Here is a 14,237-nt window from a genome sequence, read left to right as displayed (position 1 = left end):
GGAAAAAAAAAGAGTCAAAACAGAGATCAGGCAGACACAATAATGTATAGATCTAAAACAAGTCTAAATGTAAGAGGCTCAATGTGTGTTAAATGGCTGTATTTATGCTCTGTTATCATTTAGCTTTGGGTTATTTCCCAGGGTCACTGTCCAGCGGTGGCAAGGCGATCCTACCCAGGGCCACTCTGGCAGCCGAGGCGTCGTAGTTGATCCAGAAGGAGACCCAGGAGAGGATGGTAATCAGGATGGAAGGCATGTATGTCTGCAGGATGAAGTAACCAATGTTCCTCTTCAGTTTGAAGCTGAGGGACAGGCGGGGGTAGGAACCTGAAGGAGGCACAGGGAGAGAGGAAGTGGGATGGAAATAGATTTTCCTCAATGGCGCTCACTAAAAACTATATTTTATTTGACACCAGGGAGCCTGCTATATCCATATTTTGTGTGCATATGGATTTTAATATTTAAAATATAACTATGGAACATTTTTTTATTTACCGTAAATGTCCTTTTTCCTAATAATCAGTGCACAGAAAACCTGCTGCTACAAAGACAAAGTTGACTGTTGTGTACCTGTAGAGAAGACCACATTCTTAGAGATGAGTTTATAGTCAACAATATCGAACTGTGGCAGCTCTATTCTGTTGACCCCGGACACGGCGCCGTCTCCACCTCGCCAGTAAAACTCAATATCATCTGTGGTGTAGCCATCTGCAGAGGAGAAACCAAAGAGAAACATTAACATCGCCCAGTAATGGTCCTAATGTAGTGTGGAAATGTCAAATGTTTTTTGTGTCTTTTAGTTTACCACCATTTTCTAGAGCAGAAGTTCCAAACCTGAGAGTCGAGACCCCCACAAGGGGTCACAGAGTACATTTGAGGGGTCACAAGATGATTAACATTTGGGCTACGTTAAACTATCGTTTATTTTTGGGGATGTTTTTTGTATCTTTTTTATCTTTTATTGTTAAATAGGAGAGTTTAATCATTTCAGCCTCTAAATATATTGGAATAGTTACTAAAGAAGAAATATGTCAACTTTAAAGAGGTGTCACGAGTTGACTTTGCTTTCTTTTAAAGTGCTACAAGTAAACTGTTGTAAAGCATACACACATTCTAAGATGGATTGGTTTACATTTGTATCAGTACACTATGAATACCGATAGGACTTTTTAACTGATCAAAGAAAACATTGAGCAACCTTTATTTTTTTGTTTGTCAGGGATAAACTATATATGTATGTTAACACAAAAAGCTTTCTTCGTGGTGTGTTCAAGTGCTCGCAGGAAGCTCCAGAAAATTCCCTTGCTTGATCTTTGATCTTCCAAAAACAGAGCTAATTAATACAAAAATGTGCAACAAACTCTCAACGATTGTATGTTGTAGCTTCCTTGATCACACCAACACAGAAGAGTTTTCAAAAAGGCCTCAATGATTGTAACTGCAAGGTAGGTCAATCATTTTATAAATGTTTGCATGCTTTAGGCTAGAGAATGACCCTTAAAAACATTAAAAAATGTTTTTAATTGCCTTTAAGTATGAGTCACTTAAAGGCAAAAAGCTTCGAAACGTATCTACTGTTCATAGTAGAGAAAAATAATCAACTTCAACATCAAAAAGCATATAGAAGACGAAAGAGTAATCTTGGGAGCAAAACGTCTCGCATTGGCAACTCCTGTGTTATTTTAAAGCTACATAACACAGAAGAGGTTTGGAGCTTGGTGTGTTTGTTGCACATGGATACAAACCGTTGCAGTTGCATTTGGGGGAATCGAGTGTTGCAGGCCGTCTCTGAACAGTGACGCAGGCAAACAGGGAGCAGCCATCTCTATTCTACTTTGTCTGCCTCACACTCAAAATAGAGGGAGTGACCTATTCAGATGTGATGAATAATTAAACTGCAAGGCTTTGATTTAAGAAAAAAAATGAACACCAGCCATTATTAAACATACTATTTACGCCAGTGTATTTCCTTCTCTGACATATCAAAGTGTCTGCTGGGAAAAATTTCCAACAAATCCCATGAAAAAAACAAAACCAACAATGTTTTTTTCCTTCTCTTTACAAATCCTGACTGTGGCACTCAGCTTCCTATTGAATATGTAAATCAGGAACAACAGGTCACAGATATATATACAATTTAAATTCTGTACTTGTTGGGAACTATTTTCAGCTGCAGATTAAACCACATTTGGGGCTCTAGCAGGACGGTGTATGTGTGATTGACTCAAAATAAACGTGTGTGTGTGTGCGCGTGTTCATGGTGATGAAGGAACACAAGTCACTTGTGTGGCTCAACAATGGAGGTCTATCTACACAGAGAAATAATCTAGACCTTGGCTACACAAGCAATACTTGTTAGTAGGATCAATTTATTGTTGGTTTTGATCTTTTCATGGGATTTGTTGAAAATAAGAAAAATATAGATCACTGCCAGCCTCATTCTTTAATTGTTGCTACGGTGAAAAGAAACACAGAACACACTGAACACACTCTGGTGCGGCTGTGAGGCTTAATGTGGTAGATGTTGAAAATGTACATCAGCAGATACACTAAGCTCTCCCTCCACACCTGCATTATCATCATCCCAGCCTTGTGCAACCTCACATCCCCCCAATTAGGGCCGGGTCCACCATACTGCGGTTTTGATGTGCAGCTCAGTTCAGTTCTGATCAGCCGTGACTGGCTGCCATCGGGAGGGTGTCGAGGAGTTTGGGAAAGGGAGGTTTTGGCACGAGGATTGTCGTAAGGGAGCATTTTATGGCTCGTACATAACTGGTCAGTCAGTTTGTAGCTCCATTAGTTCTGGACCATTGTCTCTGTTCAGAAAGATGTATTCATCCTGGGCTGTCATGTGAGAGAGACAACGCAGTATGAGCTCTAAGATATGCGTACATACGTGGGTGTGTATTTGCATTTGTATGTAAATGCAAATACAATAGCTCTTTAGTGTTTGAGAGTTAGAAATCAATTATTGCTCAGTGCAGTCCAGCATGTGAGACCAGTGGTCTGAGCCACAGCAGCGAGCTGCTGAGGATCTGGGAATTTAAGGCTTGTGTCTGTTAAAAATGCATCAAGTTTATCAAGGGAAGTGAGAGTTCTCTGGGCTCATTAGTCTGAATAAAATAGCATGCTCTGGCATGAAGCGATTCCAACGTTAAAACCATTGCCAGTTAATCCATATGAGAGCAGATACTGCCTGGTGATCAAACTGGAGCTTGTGCGTGAGTGTGTGTGTGTCCATTTTGTGTTGGGCTGCCTGAGAGAGGAGGAGGAGGAGGAGGAAAAAAAAAGAGAGCATGAGTGATGGAGAAAGAGATAAAAAGGCTGGGAGAAAGAAAAAAAAAAGGCGAGGATGAGACTGTGCATAAAAGGAGATGAGAAACGGAAAGAGAGAGTGATGAAGAGAGAGATGGCGAGCATAATGGGAGAGGAGCAGCGAGAGGCGGTTCTGACCCGAGCTGTTTCTGTGCTGCTTAACGCTGCTGGCAATAGCGTGATCAAACCCGGAAAGACTGAGCCCTACACCACATCCCAGCCCCATAATCCTTTTCTCCAGGGACCCAGATAAAACACGCAGAGGACCTTGTCTTTCCCTCTCATGTTCCTCTACACTCCCTCCCTCCCGCGACTCGAGAACGCCTGATCACGTACAATTACAAACTCCATGTGAAATGAGCTCTTTGTACTGTACAAACATGGAGGCAGTTTCGGGAGGAAGCTACACATAACATCCATTATCAGCACACCCCTGAAACACTGGACCTAATCAGGCTCCTCCACGCCTTAGGAAGCCACTGCAGTTGGAGTTGAATTAATTAGGCTGGATGTTTTCAGTCAGTGAGCCATTAGTGATGTTCCTCTTCTTGATGCGTATCTCTTGATATCTCATCAGCCTTTCTCAGCATTTTACATGCAGTCTTATCAGCCTTCCTTCTACCTTGCTGCCGCCATGCCTGACAGACTGTTTTAAAGCCAGATTTCAGCGCTGCATGTGTACGTGGGATCTGTTTAATTCTACGTCTACGTGTGGGTGTGAGAGCTGGTTGTCAGGGACAACAGTACTTACAGCTTTCAATCTCCAGGGTGCAGTTCTGCTCATCGAGAGGGTAGCGGCGCAGGTCCATCATACAGGCTGCAGTTGTTGTGATCCTACACACAGAGTGGGATAGAACATATAGGATTCGTCAAAGAGCCGGCTGAGGCAGCCCAGTTAATTTCATTTGACCTTCAAAGCAGAACTCCTTATAACTGAGGAGCACCCGATACGGAAGCATTCCTCCAAAAACAACAGGTTCAAATGGAAAATGTAATGAAATAGGTGAATCAAGACAACTCACAATCAAATGCTGTTTGCCAAGTCTGAGAAAGTCATCCTAACAGAAGTTTGTTGAAATAAAAATATACAAAATAAAAGGATCGGCCATGGCTATTCTATAAGAAACCTCCTGCCGATCGCTGCACACAACGCTTTTACACCCTGGTGTGTTTTTAACAAAAAGCCAGGTTTATTGTTGGTTTGATGCCCTTTGACCATTTTATCCTAATATTTCATTTGCAGTTTTGCACGTTTTATGTTTGTCTAGATGTTAGATTTTGTGTACAGAGGGTGTCGGCGCAAAAAAAATAGTAAATTGCTCTCATTTGACCACCTAGAATACATATATGTTCAATGAATAAATGAATGCATTTTTGTAGCAATTGATTTACAGAGTGAAACATTTTTCCTCCTTCAGATGTCTACAGACATCCAGGGATCCTGGACTGTGACATGGCTTTAGCATTAGCTTGAGAGTTTGCAGCATTTCTATAGCTCTTTAACGCTAAAAACTAATTATAAGCAGGTTTTAAGCAGGAAAAGTGACAAAAACAAGTGAACAAAAAAAGCACTGCTGTTGTACACTATTGTCCCACAATGCAATGCAAATAGAAAATTGACTATCTAATCAGATCTTTTGACTTTCATTGTAGAAATGTATTGTCTTCCATTAGTGCACATCATTCTCTGTTCGTACAAAATGGTACAAAAAATACATTTACTGCTTTATAGTGAAATGAGAACATACTATATACAAGTAGTACTGAATGTAGTATGTAACTGGGACACAACACTGATTTTACTTTTAAGTAGATAAAACAAGTAGAGGGTTCAACCTCTGGTCACACAATCCTGTAATAAAGACTCGCTGAGTGCCAGCCGGCTGCATCCGACGGGTTCACTTCCTGCTTCACACACGACAAGTTGGCCAGAGCTGAGACGGGCTGGCACCCGGCCGCGCCAAACCCCCGAGGCTCTCTGATGGAGACTGGACACACAATTCAACTCTAGGGACTAAATCTAGCATCCTAGACTAGACTAGTATAGCCAGGAGGTTATACATTCAGTCGTAAGCGTGTGCATGCGCTTGTGTGCAACTCTATGTCTGTACCCGGCTAATCTCACATACTACTGGACACATCAACCGAATATGTTTATATATATATATTATTTTTAAAAGATTCTCCATTTATTTACCAGAAAATGTATATATACATTTAAATGTATATATACATTTTCTGGGGGGAAAAAAGAGACTCTTTTTCATCAATAAAACAACCAGGAAGATATGTTTTTGCTTTATCCAGTAAATAAAATACTTTTGTTGCAAAACTCATATACAACATCCAATATTGCCACAACTCAGTGCTGCTAATTGAGTTTAAGCATTGAACACAACATCCTAATCCACACAAATATATTAAAGGGATGCCTGTTGTGATATAAAAATTAATTAAAATGACTGATCAGCTGTTTTTCGCCAGGACTTCTTCCTGGATATTCCAATAACGTGTGAATGCTCGTCTTTGTCTCTGGACAACATGGCCAATTTTAGCTGACACGAAAGAACAATTCAAACTTGCCCAATTGAAACAAATTCCTGAAGACCATTTTTCTCTCATACATGAGTTAAATAGCCAAGCCTACATGTTTTGTTTCCGGTTCACAAATTCTTCTTCTGCGGATTACAGCCTCGCGTAGCCTACAGTGCCAACCTTTGAGCAAACTACACTGTAGCGGAGTTTATTCGCTCCAAATCATATGATGGAAACTAATTCACATTTCTGTTTTTGCAACATTTCAAAAGTTCGCTTAAAACGTGCTTTACACTTGAATGGAAACATGGCTAATGACTCCACACTACTCTTAAGATCACTGGTCTCATAGCTCTGAAACAGCTGAGCCAATCACAGTTGAGCGTGATAATGACAGCTCAGGAGAAGGGAAAGCTTGACTTTATGCTTTGATGGTTTGGAGTGTCACGACATAAACATATAACCACACACGTGCACCCAAAGGCAGATGGGATAAGAATTTTCATCAGATAGTCACTAATAGAAATCAAAATGAAAAACATTGATTTGACATTGACGCTATTTTCGCAATAATTCTAATATATATGATAAGTCCTTATAAATAGGGAACCTTTTTCATCAATAGAACAGGAAGATATCTGCTTTATCCAGTAAATAAAATAGTTTATCATATCGTTGCAAAACTCATATTTAACATCCAATATTGCCATAACTCAATGCTGCTAATTGAGTTTTTGCATTGAGCACAATACACACAAAGGGATGCCTGTTGTGATGTAAAAAGTATGTTAAAATCTCTGACGCTACGCAAACTTATATTGTCTGAATGTATATAGCATCATGTCGCCCAACCCTACTTGGTGAGATGGAGGGTTTGTTTAATGTATGAACAGAAAAAAAAACTAAATATTTGTTCAGCTTATAGGGGAAGTGCCCACTTTTGAGCCGGTCTAAAAAACATTTTTGGAGCAGTACACATTTTAGAAACGTTTCAAAACTCTTCCCTGTTTAGCATAAACTAGAATACACTGTTGAGCCATGGAGCGAAGTGAAGCTGTAGCAGTAAAAACTAAATCACAATATCTTTCCTCACTTAACTTCATCATAACTACAAACTTATCTTGAAGAGTGCTTTGTCTTTAATAATTAAGAGGAGAAGTTTATTTGAAATCTGTCTACATAAGACTTGGAGCTCCCCTGGGCCCAGCCTGGCAAGTTTAGGATTTCATTTTTTGAGATGCAGAGACGCACAGTCGTTCTCTCTCACACACTCAGGCTCTCTGTCTCGCTCTCTCTGCCTCCTTTTTCTTGCTCTCTGGGCTCTTATGTAAGAGCCAGTTAGCAGGGCCATGGTGCACTGGGGGATTAACACAGGAGTCTTATATCTGTCCTAGTTTTACCCCTTTTATGGCCACAACTTACTGGGATGGTGTGCTCACCAGCCAGCCACTCATCACTCACCATCACCACCACTAAATCATCACGGTGGCAGAGGAAGCACAGGGGAAAAGCGGAAATGAGGCCAAAATGGCAGGGGTAAAAATAACAGCCTATTTATAGCCCACCTACATCATCAGCAGAAGTCTCGAAGCTTTTTTGTCTGAGACTCTGCATCACTGATCAAGAGCTGCTTCTGCATCCCCTGGCCAAGTTAGCATGTCCAATATCCACAATAACAATTAATAAACAGCTAATAACGAAGGAGGAGGAAAGACGAATGAGGATTTCTCTGCAGGATTCCCTCCCTGTCTTCGCGGCTTCTCCTCCTCCTCCTCCTCCTCGTCATCTCCGCTGCAGCGAGAGTCTGCCGTGGACCTCTGTAGCAGCAGCAGCAGCAGCAGCAGCAGCAGCAGCGCTGATGAAGCACTGGCTTGTTTGCTCTTCATCAACATCAGGGCCGGTCCCTCTCTCTCATCCCAACCTGCCGGAGGAGAGGCCACGCTCTAACAGATCACGCATATTCAAACACGCTACATTTGCTCTGCGTCGGAGCTAATAGGACATGGAGCTCTAAAAAAAGGCTGTTTTTTTTTCCGTCTGTCCTTGTTCCATCACAGTTCAGCCAGTGTGTGTGTGTGTGTGTGTGTGTGTGTGGACCCCCCCTAAGGCAGCCTGTGCACCTTTATTCCAAATGACCTTGTTTACGGACATAACACAACCACCACAAATTCCCAGACAGAATCTCATTTCGAGGGAGCATCACAGCAGAGGCCGAATCCAGAGAGATTTTTGCAAGCAGGTTACAAACCTGCGTACCTTTAATTAAACGGACATATTATTACATGGACATTGTAATGAAGTCAGAAGTTGAATTAAGATGGAGAGGCTTCCTCCATTTTGGATAGAAAGCCTGTGTTGAGCTGAGGAAACATGGCATGCAGGATTGTCTCTCTCTGCACAGAGGCACTGTTGCCAAATTTGAAAATAAAATGTCTGCAGTGGCAACAAAAAGAGTCCAGCGTGTGCCAAAGCATGCCAATTCAAAGGAGAGGTTTCTTAATTTAAGATAAGTACAGGCACATCTAAACACATACAACATACAAACCATCGTGTCTGATCAATAGTTTGAGAGAGAGATGGATAAGCCCATATTGATGGTATTGACAGAAAAAAAAGGCTTATTTAAATCCCTCTCTTCCACCACTCAGCAGCTTCCTCCTCCTGGCCATGCGATGTCATCTATTGAGCTGCAGAGTGGAACACTCCTCGCCCAGACAAAAGAGGACGCCAGTCTCCATAGCACAAGGATATGTCCTCTCACAAAAGGAGTTACAATATTCAGAGACAGGGAGAGAGAGAGAGAGAGAGAGAGGAGGGAGGGAGAGAGAGGAGGGAGGGAGGGGGGAAGACAGGAAAGGGAGGGAGAATCCTAATAACTTCTCCATTTTGAATGAAGTCTGACCTTCATGTCTCTTTCTTTCTCTCTGTCTCTCCCTCTTTTCTCAATCCCTCTCCGTGAATTCCGAGTGACATGCATCAGGAGTCGTGCACCGAATGTCTTTCTTTTTTTCCTGCATAAAATAAAAGGCTAAGTGGAGGTTTGTGTTTTTTTTTCTTGTTGTGTGTGTGTGTGTGTGTGTGTGTGTGTGTGTGTGTGTTTCTTTTCTCGCAGCCTGGGCGGTATCTATGTTATTGGCTGAGCCTTTTCAGGGGCTGGGTAATTAGATCAGACTGCCTCTCCCCGAGAGTGAACTGAGCTCTAAAGTGACAGTTGGGAGCACTGTTGTAATTTTCTGCTCCTCCTGGTAATTGAAGACCAGGATTTGGCAGGATTGGGATGCATATATCCAGGGAATAAGGAGTAAACAACACACTCACCCTTCCTCCTCAGCATGCACCCCAACAATAGCACTCGCCCACTCGCACACAGACAGCCACCCACCCACAGACACAGATCCCACACACAAAAACATCTAATGCCTCCTGCAAACTAAATAACACTCTAATCTATTGGTGTGTTCCCCAGGTGCGGCGTAAGCTAATTTCAGTTAGTTTGCATAAATCCACATTCACCTTTGAGGCCAATAATATGTTTACTTTCACCCCTTATTATGCAATAATTTAGAGAGACAACATCGCATCTTATAGCGTGACATATTTACTAGAGTTTGAGGTTTGAAAGGAAGCAAACTAACAATGAAATAATGCTGGAGACTTGATAATGAATTTGTGTTCGTATGTCATTTCAACTGTTTGTACATTGTTAATAGATAGTTTGATTGTCTGGGTTTTGGGGTGCGCAGGGTGTTGATATCGTGTAGAGTTGGACAAGAATATAGAAGTCCTTATTCAGTATTTCCTGTATTTTACAGCACGTATGAAAGTCTCGGTCATGGCTACATATGCTACAAAGCATATCCATTCTTTTTTTACAGAAGAAATGGTAAAACCTCGTCGAGGTTGTTGCATCCTGACTCTAGTAGAGGTAAAGTTTCAAAAACACCAGCTCCTACATTTCCCATGATGCAACTGGATGCCATCTTTTCGTTAGACCTTCCATACTGGATAAAAGTGCACAAGTGGATCTTTAATACAGAGATATCTTAATGCTTCAATTAGAAGTACATGGATGGTGACAAATGGATTTTAAACTGACTTTCAGAGGTGGAAAGTTACATTTACTCTAGTTCTTTATGTACTTCTTTACAATTTTCAAGTACTTCTACTCTACTTGAGTACTTCTATTTTGTGCTACTTTTCACTCCACCACCTTTCAGAGAGAAATATCCACTACATGTATTTCACAGCAGTGTTCACTATCGTTACTTTACAAATGACGAAATCACAAATATAACAAACACATGATCGATTAAATGTGATGCAATTTTATAGATACAGTATGTAAACTGGATTACTTAGAGCGACACTCACCAAACACATCAATAAAAGGTTGCATACAGGTGTATGCACCAGCAATAACAATTGAATTATGGAATCTATAAAAACAAACAAGGCTGGAACATGATGACGTGTGCTTTTCACTGTTAATGCAGGAATTCTAATTGTAACAGAGTATGTTTTCATTGTGGCATTTCTACTTTTACTTAACTAAATGATCTAATTACTTCTTCCACCTTTACACTCACGATATGTAGCGATATGAATTAATATCCGAACAGATAACGACACAGACAGGACGTGTTTTCACATGCAACCTGTTTTCCCGTCGAGGACTCTGAGTCTGCTCTCAGTTAGCCATCCACACGCACTAAAGCCCTGCTGTTGTAACCAGCCGGCCCGTCTCTGCAGGTATGTGTCAGCGTGCTCACAGCGCAAAGGCATCTGGCCGGGCTGACTCTGACAGAAGCTTGTGTCTGGACTTGCTAGCATCAAATAAAACCTGGACCAAACCCACGAACCAAAAAACGGAGAAGCCGGGAGGCACCGGCACTGACAAGGACAACGTATCTGAGGTAACAACCACATCTCTCTGCTGCACGCACACCCTCAAATTCACCACAAACCTTTCTCTGGCCTCCATTGCTTTGTGACTGTGAAGCAGAAATATGAGTTTGGGCTTATATAATTGCGTCAGAGAGTTGTAAATTATATTTCTCGACTGTTGAAACAAAATGTAGCGATGAATAATCTGGTGCAGTGCAGATACTTACATTTTTTAAGCAGTCTTTGCGCAAGAAGTGCATATCTGTCTAGAGAGAGAATGACTGAATGCTGCAACATCTTGAATTAGCAACAATAATCTCATCTTTTAAACACGGACACTAATCTGAGATCATTCACGCGCACACGCACGCACACACACACACACACACACACACACACACACATATATGAAGAGGAGGCGACAGATCAGAGGAGGCAGCAGCACGGTGATGGACGGGCTGTGCTAGCTTGTGAAGTCAAATACGCAGCATCAGTACAAATACAGATTCAGTGTTTGTATTGAACTACTACATTATTGATTATGAGTTATCAATTATGGATGCGAGTCTCCTCGGAGGCATCACAGTCCAATACCACAAAGAGACGTCTTGTAGATGGGTTGAACCCTCCTGCACAATCAGACTCAGTTCGGCTGTTTGGAACACCCTGCTTTATTATTGATCACAACCAATCAATTATTAATATTGATGATCATCAGGGGTAAATATGGACGCATATTGCTCGTCCTATACACAGTCGTTAAAGAGCGATTCGGTTTCATTACAATTTAGGTCTTATTTTTATAGTTGTGGCCATACTTTCTAACAGACAGTAAAACACTGAAGTGCTGAGATCTGGAAACATGGTGACAATCCAACAAGAAATGATGATCAGACAGTTTAACCAAATTATCTAAACCACTGGTTTCCAATCATTCTGTCTTGTGACCACATGGAAACCACACAGTCACAGTCTCAGCTGTCTATGTGCTGTAACTGGTTACAATTTCAAAAAGTCATAAAGAGGTCAAATTATCCCGTATTTTAGGAAAATGTCAGCCAAAGATCTAAGAAAAAAGTCTGAAAAACAAACGTTTTTTTAGTCTGTCTATACGAATTGCTTATTGTTCATTCAAATAAAATGTTCAGTTTGCCACTGTATTTTATTAATTTAACTATGGGACATTTCAACCTCCTGTTTAATCTGTTGTATTTAATTCTTCTCTTTCTCTTTTTAAATCCTGTTCATATGTGTCTTTTTATTTATATGTTGTGTTAATTTATACCTTCATCTTCATGTATTTTTATGTGCTAAAAAATAAAGTGCATTGCTGTTGAAAAGGCGCTACACAAATGAACCCGCAGTGCCTCGTTGTATCCTCTCTCCATTCTCGTTAATCATGTCAGAAAGCCAGATCTTAAACCACTTTTGTGTTTACAAAATAGTCTATAACTGTCCATCATTGCGCAGGAACATTGTGTGCCCTCACAACTACGATATTGTTAGTACAGTATGCCAGTTGTATGTGCCACATGTGACGGATTATTACAACATACAGTTTGGGTAGTAATTTTGCCATTTAGCTTAAATTAATCTGGAGAATTGTTTTATCTTCATTTGACTGCTTGTGTTTCTTGCTATCTATTTTCAGCAATGTTGCTGCGTTCCAAGATGTCAGCTATTAACTTAGTGTGTAGAATATTATTAATACCAAAAAACATAAATGTTAAGACCCAAGTTGAAAAAAATAAATATTTTTTAATTCTATGTAACTGTATGTCGCGTCACCCTCAGCAGGAAATTGAACAGCCACAATAGTTTTATTTCAAATGTAGAGTTCATTAAGAAGGCTCAGTCAGACACACTGCATATAATACAATCACATTACTTCATTATGCATCATGATCAATCCACTAATAGTCATGACACGATAAGAAGGGCAGTTGTAAAAGGCTTACCTGAGTCCATAAAGCACCGTGCCGTCAGGGTGGAGACGAATCATCCTGTTCTTGACGGTGACGCCGTGAACGAAGGACTTCTTGTCGTTAAGGAAGTAGGTGTCGGGGACCCACAGCGAATCCGCCACTCGGTTATCCAGAGTCAGGTTGTACGCAATCTCAGAGTAGGACAGACGCTTGTCCCGCCATGCTTGCTGGAAGTACATCGTCAAGGTGTAGTCCTGGAGGACAGAGGGGGGGGGGGGGGGGGGGGGGGGGGGGGGGGGGGGGGGGGGGGAGTCCATTTAATGAAGCCAGTGCAGCACTTCAAAGACAAGCTCACGGTGAGAATCAATAACGCTGACGTTAATTCCACTATGGAGCCAGAAAACACTTTCAACTGAATGTACTGACTAAATCTTTCAGGTGGTACCCGATTGTGTTTCGTTTCCACAAACATCTCAACTGGGGAACATGTCAAGCACCAACAGCATGTCACCGCACGCTCGTATCTGAACACGACTCCAAAGATATGTCACAGCACGTCGTACTGCATAGTGAGAAGGTCAGCCAGAAGGTCGGTGGGGGTCTGAAAGGCCACGGCCTGTACTAGGGGCCACGGCGGCCGTGGCTGTAGGGTTAATATTCAACTATCCTCACTTAATTTCGGCACCATAACCGGAGGGAAACTTTCTCAGCTGGCTGACTATTGTCTCAGGCATCTGCTTAGACTTGACGCCAATGACGCCACTTACTGGTTTACAGAGACAATAGTACTACTACTCAGTCTTACGCAAACGCTTCTAATTCTGTATAATAAACGACCAAACTACTGAGATTTAGGTGAGTTTTCCAAAAAAGCGGCATTTGTACTGTACAGTTTGTTTTTACACATGCTCATGAGATGTAGCAGTAAACTGTATCTCCTCCTCCTCCTCTCTCTCTCTCTTTTCTCTGCTTCTCACTCTTAAAAAAGACTTACACCCACACAGCCACAGTAAAACACAGCACTGCAGTTGGATTTGCTCTGTTGCAGTGTATTGCAGTGCAATCGATGAGTAGGAAAACAAATTAAAAAATACGGTCCGTGAAACGAGGCCCTTGAGCTTTTACTCCAGGCAGCCATCATCATTACTTATCGCCATGTTTCTATGTTTCTCAGCCTTTTTTTTTTATATCATCACACATTGGTGTGACACTGCAAAGCCACTTTTGCTCCTAAACTCTTATCGTTCATTATATGCAGTGTGCGCGACCAAAGCACTGCGTAAAAAGGGCATCTAAAAATACACGAGCTGCTGCCATGTTGATTCTTTCAGGAGTGAAAAGTCAAGCGAGGACGGCTGCATCCTTATCCTGTTTTACAAGAGTTCCCACTGAACCCTCCTCTCACACTCGCTCCCTCTCTGTCTCATTATCAGCCTGTCGATCGGATATCTCTATCACCTTTGGGATCGTTAGCTGCTGCCTGCAGTCTCAGTGTACATCACCCACTGAGGCAGCATCTCCTGCAATACCGCCCTGTCTTCTTGACTACCACCCTTCGCCATATTGATGAAGGAACAC

General features: G+C 41.6%; 1 protein-coding gene across 1 annotated transcript in view; it reads right to left on the bottom strand.

Moving 5' to 3' along the window:
- The window catches only part of gabrb2a (gamma-aminobutyric acid type A receptor subunit beta2a), a gene marked incomplete at both ends in the record, with an annotated part of 28,662 nt that overhangs the window by 3,903 nt on the left and 10,522 nt on the right, over positions 1 to 14,237 (bottom strand). The window contains 4 exons of the mRNA XM_079167061.1: positions 175 to 327; positions 571 to 708; positions 4,067 to 4,149; positions 12,693 to 12,913. Of these exons, the coding sequence (XP_079023187.1) occupies positions 175 to 327; positions 571 to 708; positions 4,067 to 4,149; positions 12,693 to 12,913 (595 nt within the window). The remainder of the gene's footprint in view (positions 1 to 174; positions 328 to 570; positions 709 to 4,066; positions 4,150 to 12,692; positions 12,914 to 14,237) is intronic.

Source organism: Pholis gunnellus, assembly GCF_910591455.1.
Source record: "Pholis gunnellus genome assembly, chromosome: 10".
NCBI lineage: Eukaryota > Metazoa > Chordata > Actinopteri > Perciformes > Pholidae > Pholis > Pholis gunnellus.
The sequence above is the reverse complement of the archived record's forward strand: the minus strand, read 5'-3'. Positions and strand labels throughout refer to the sequence as shown.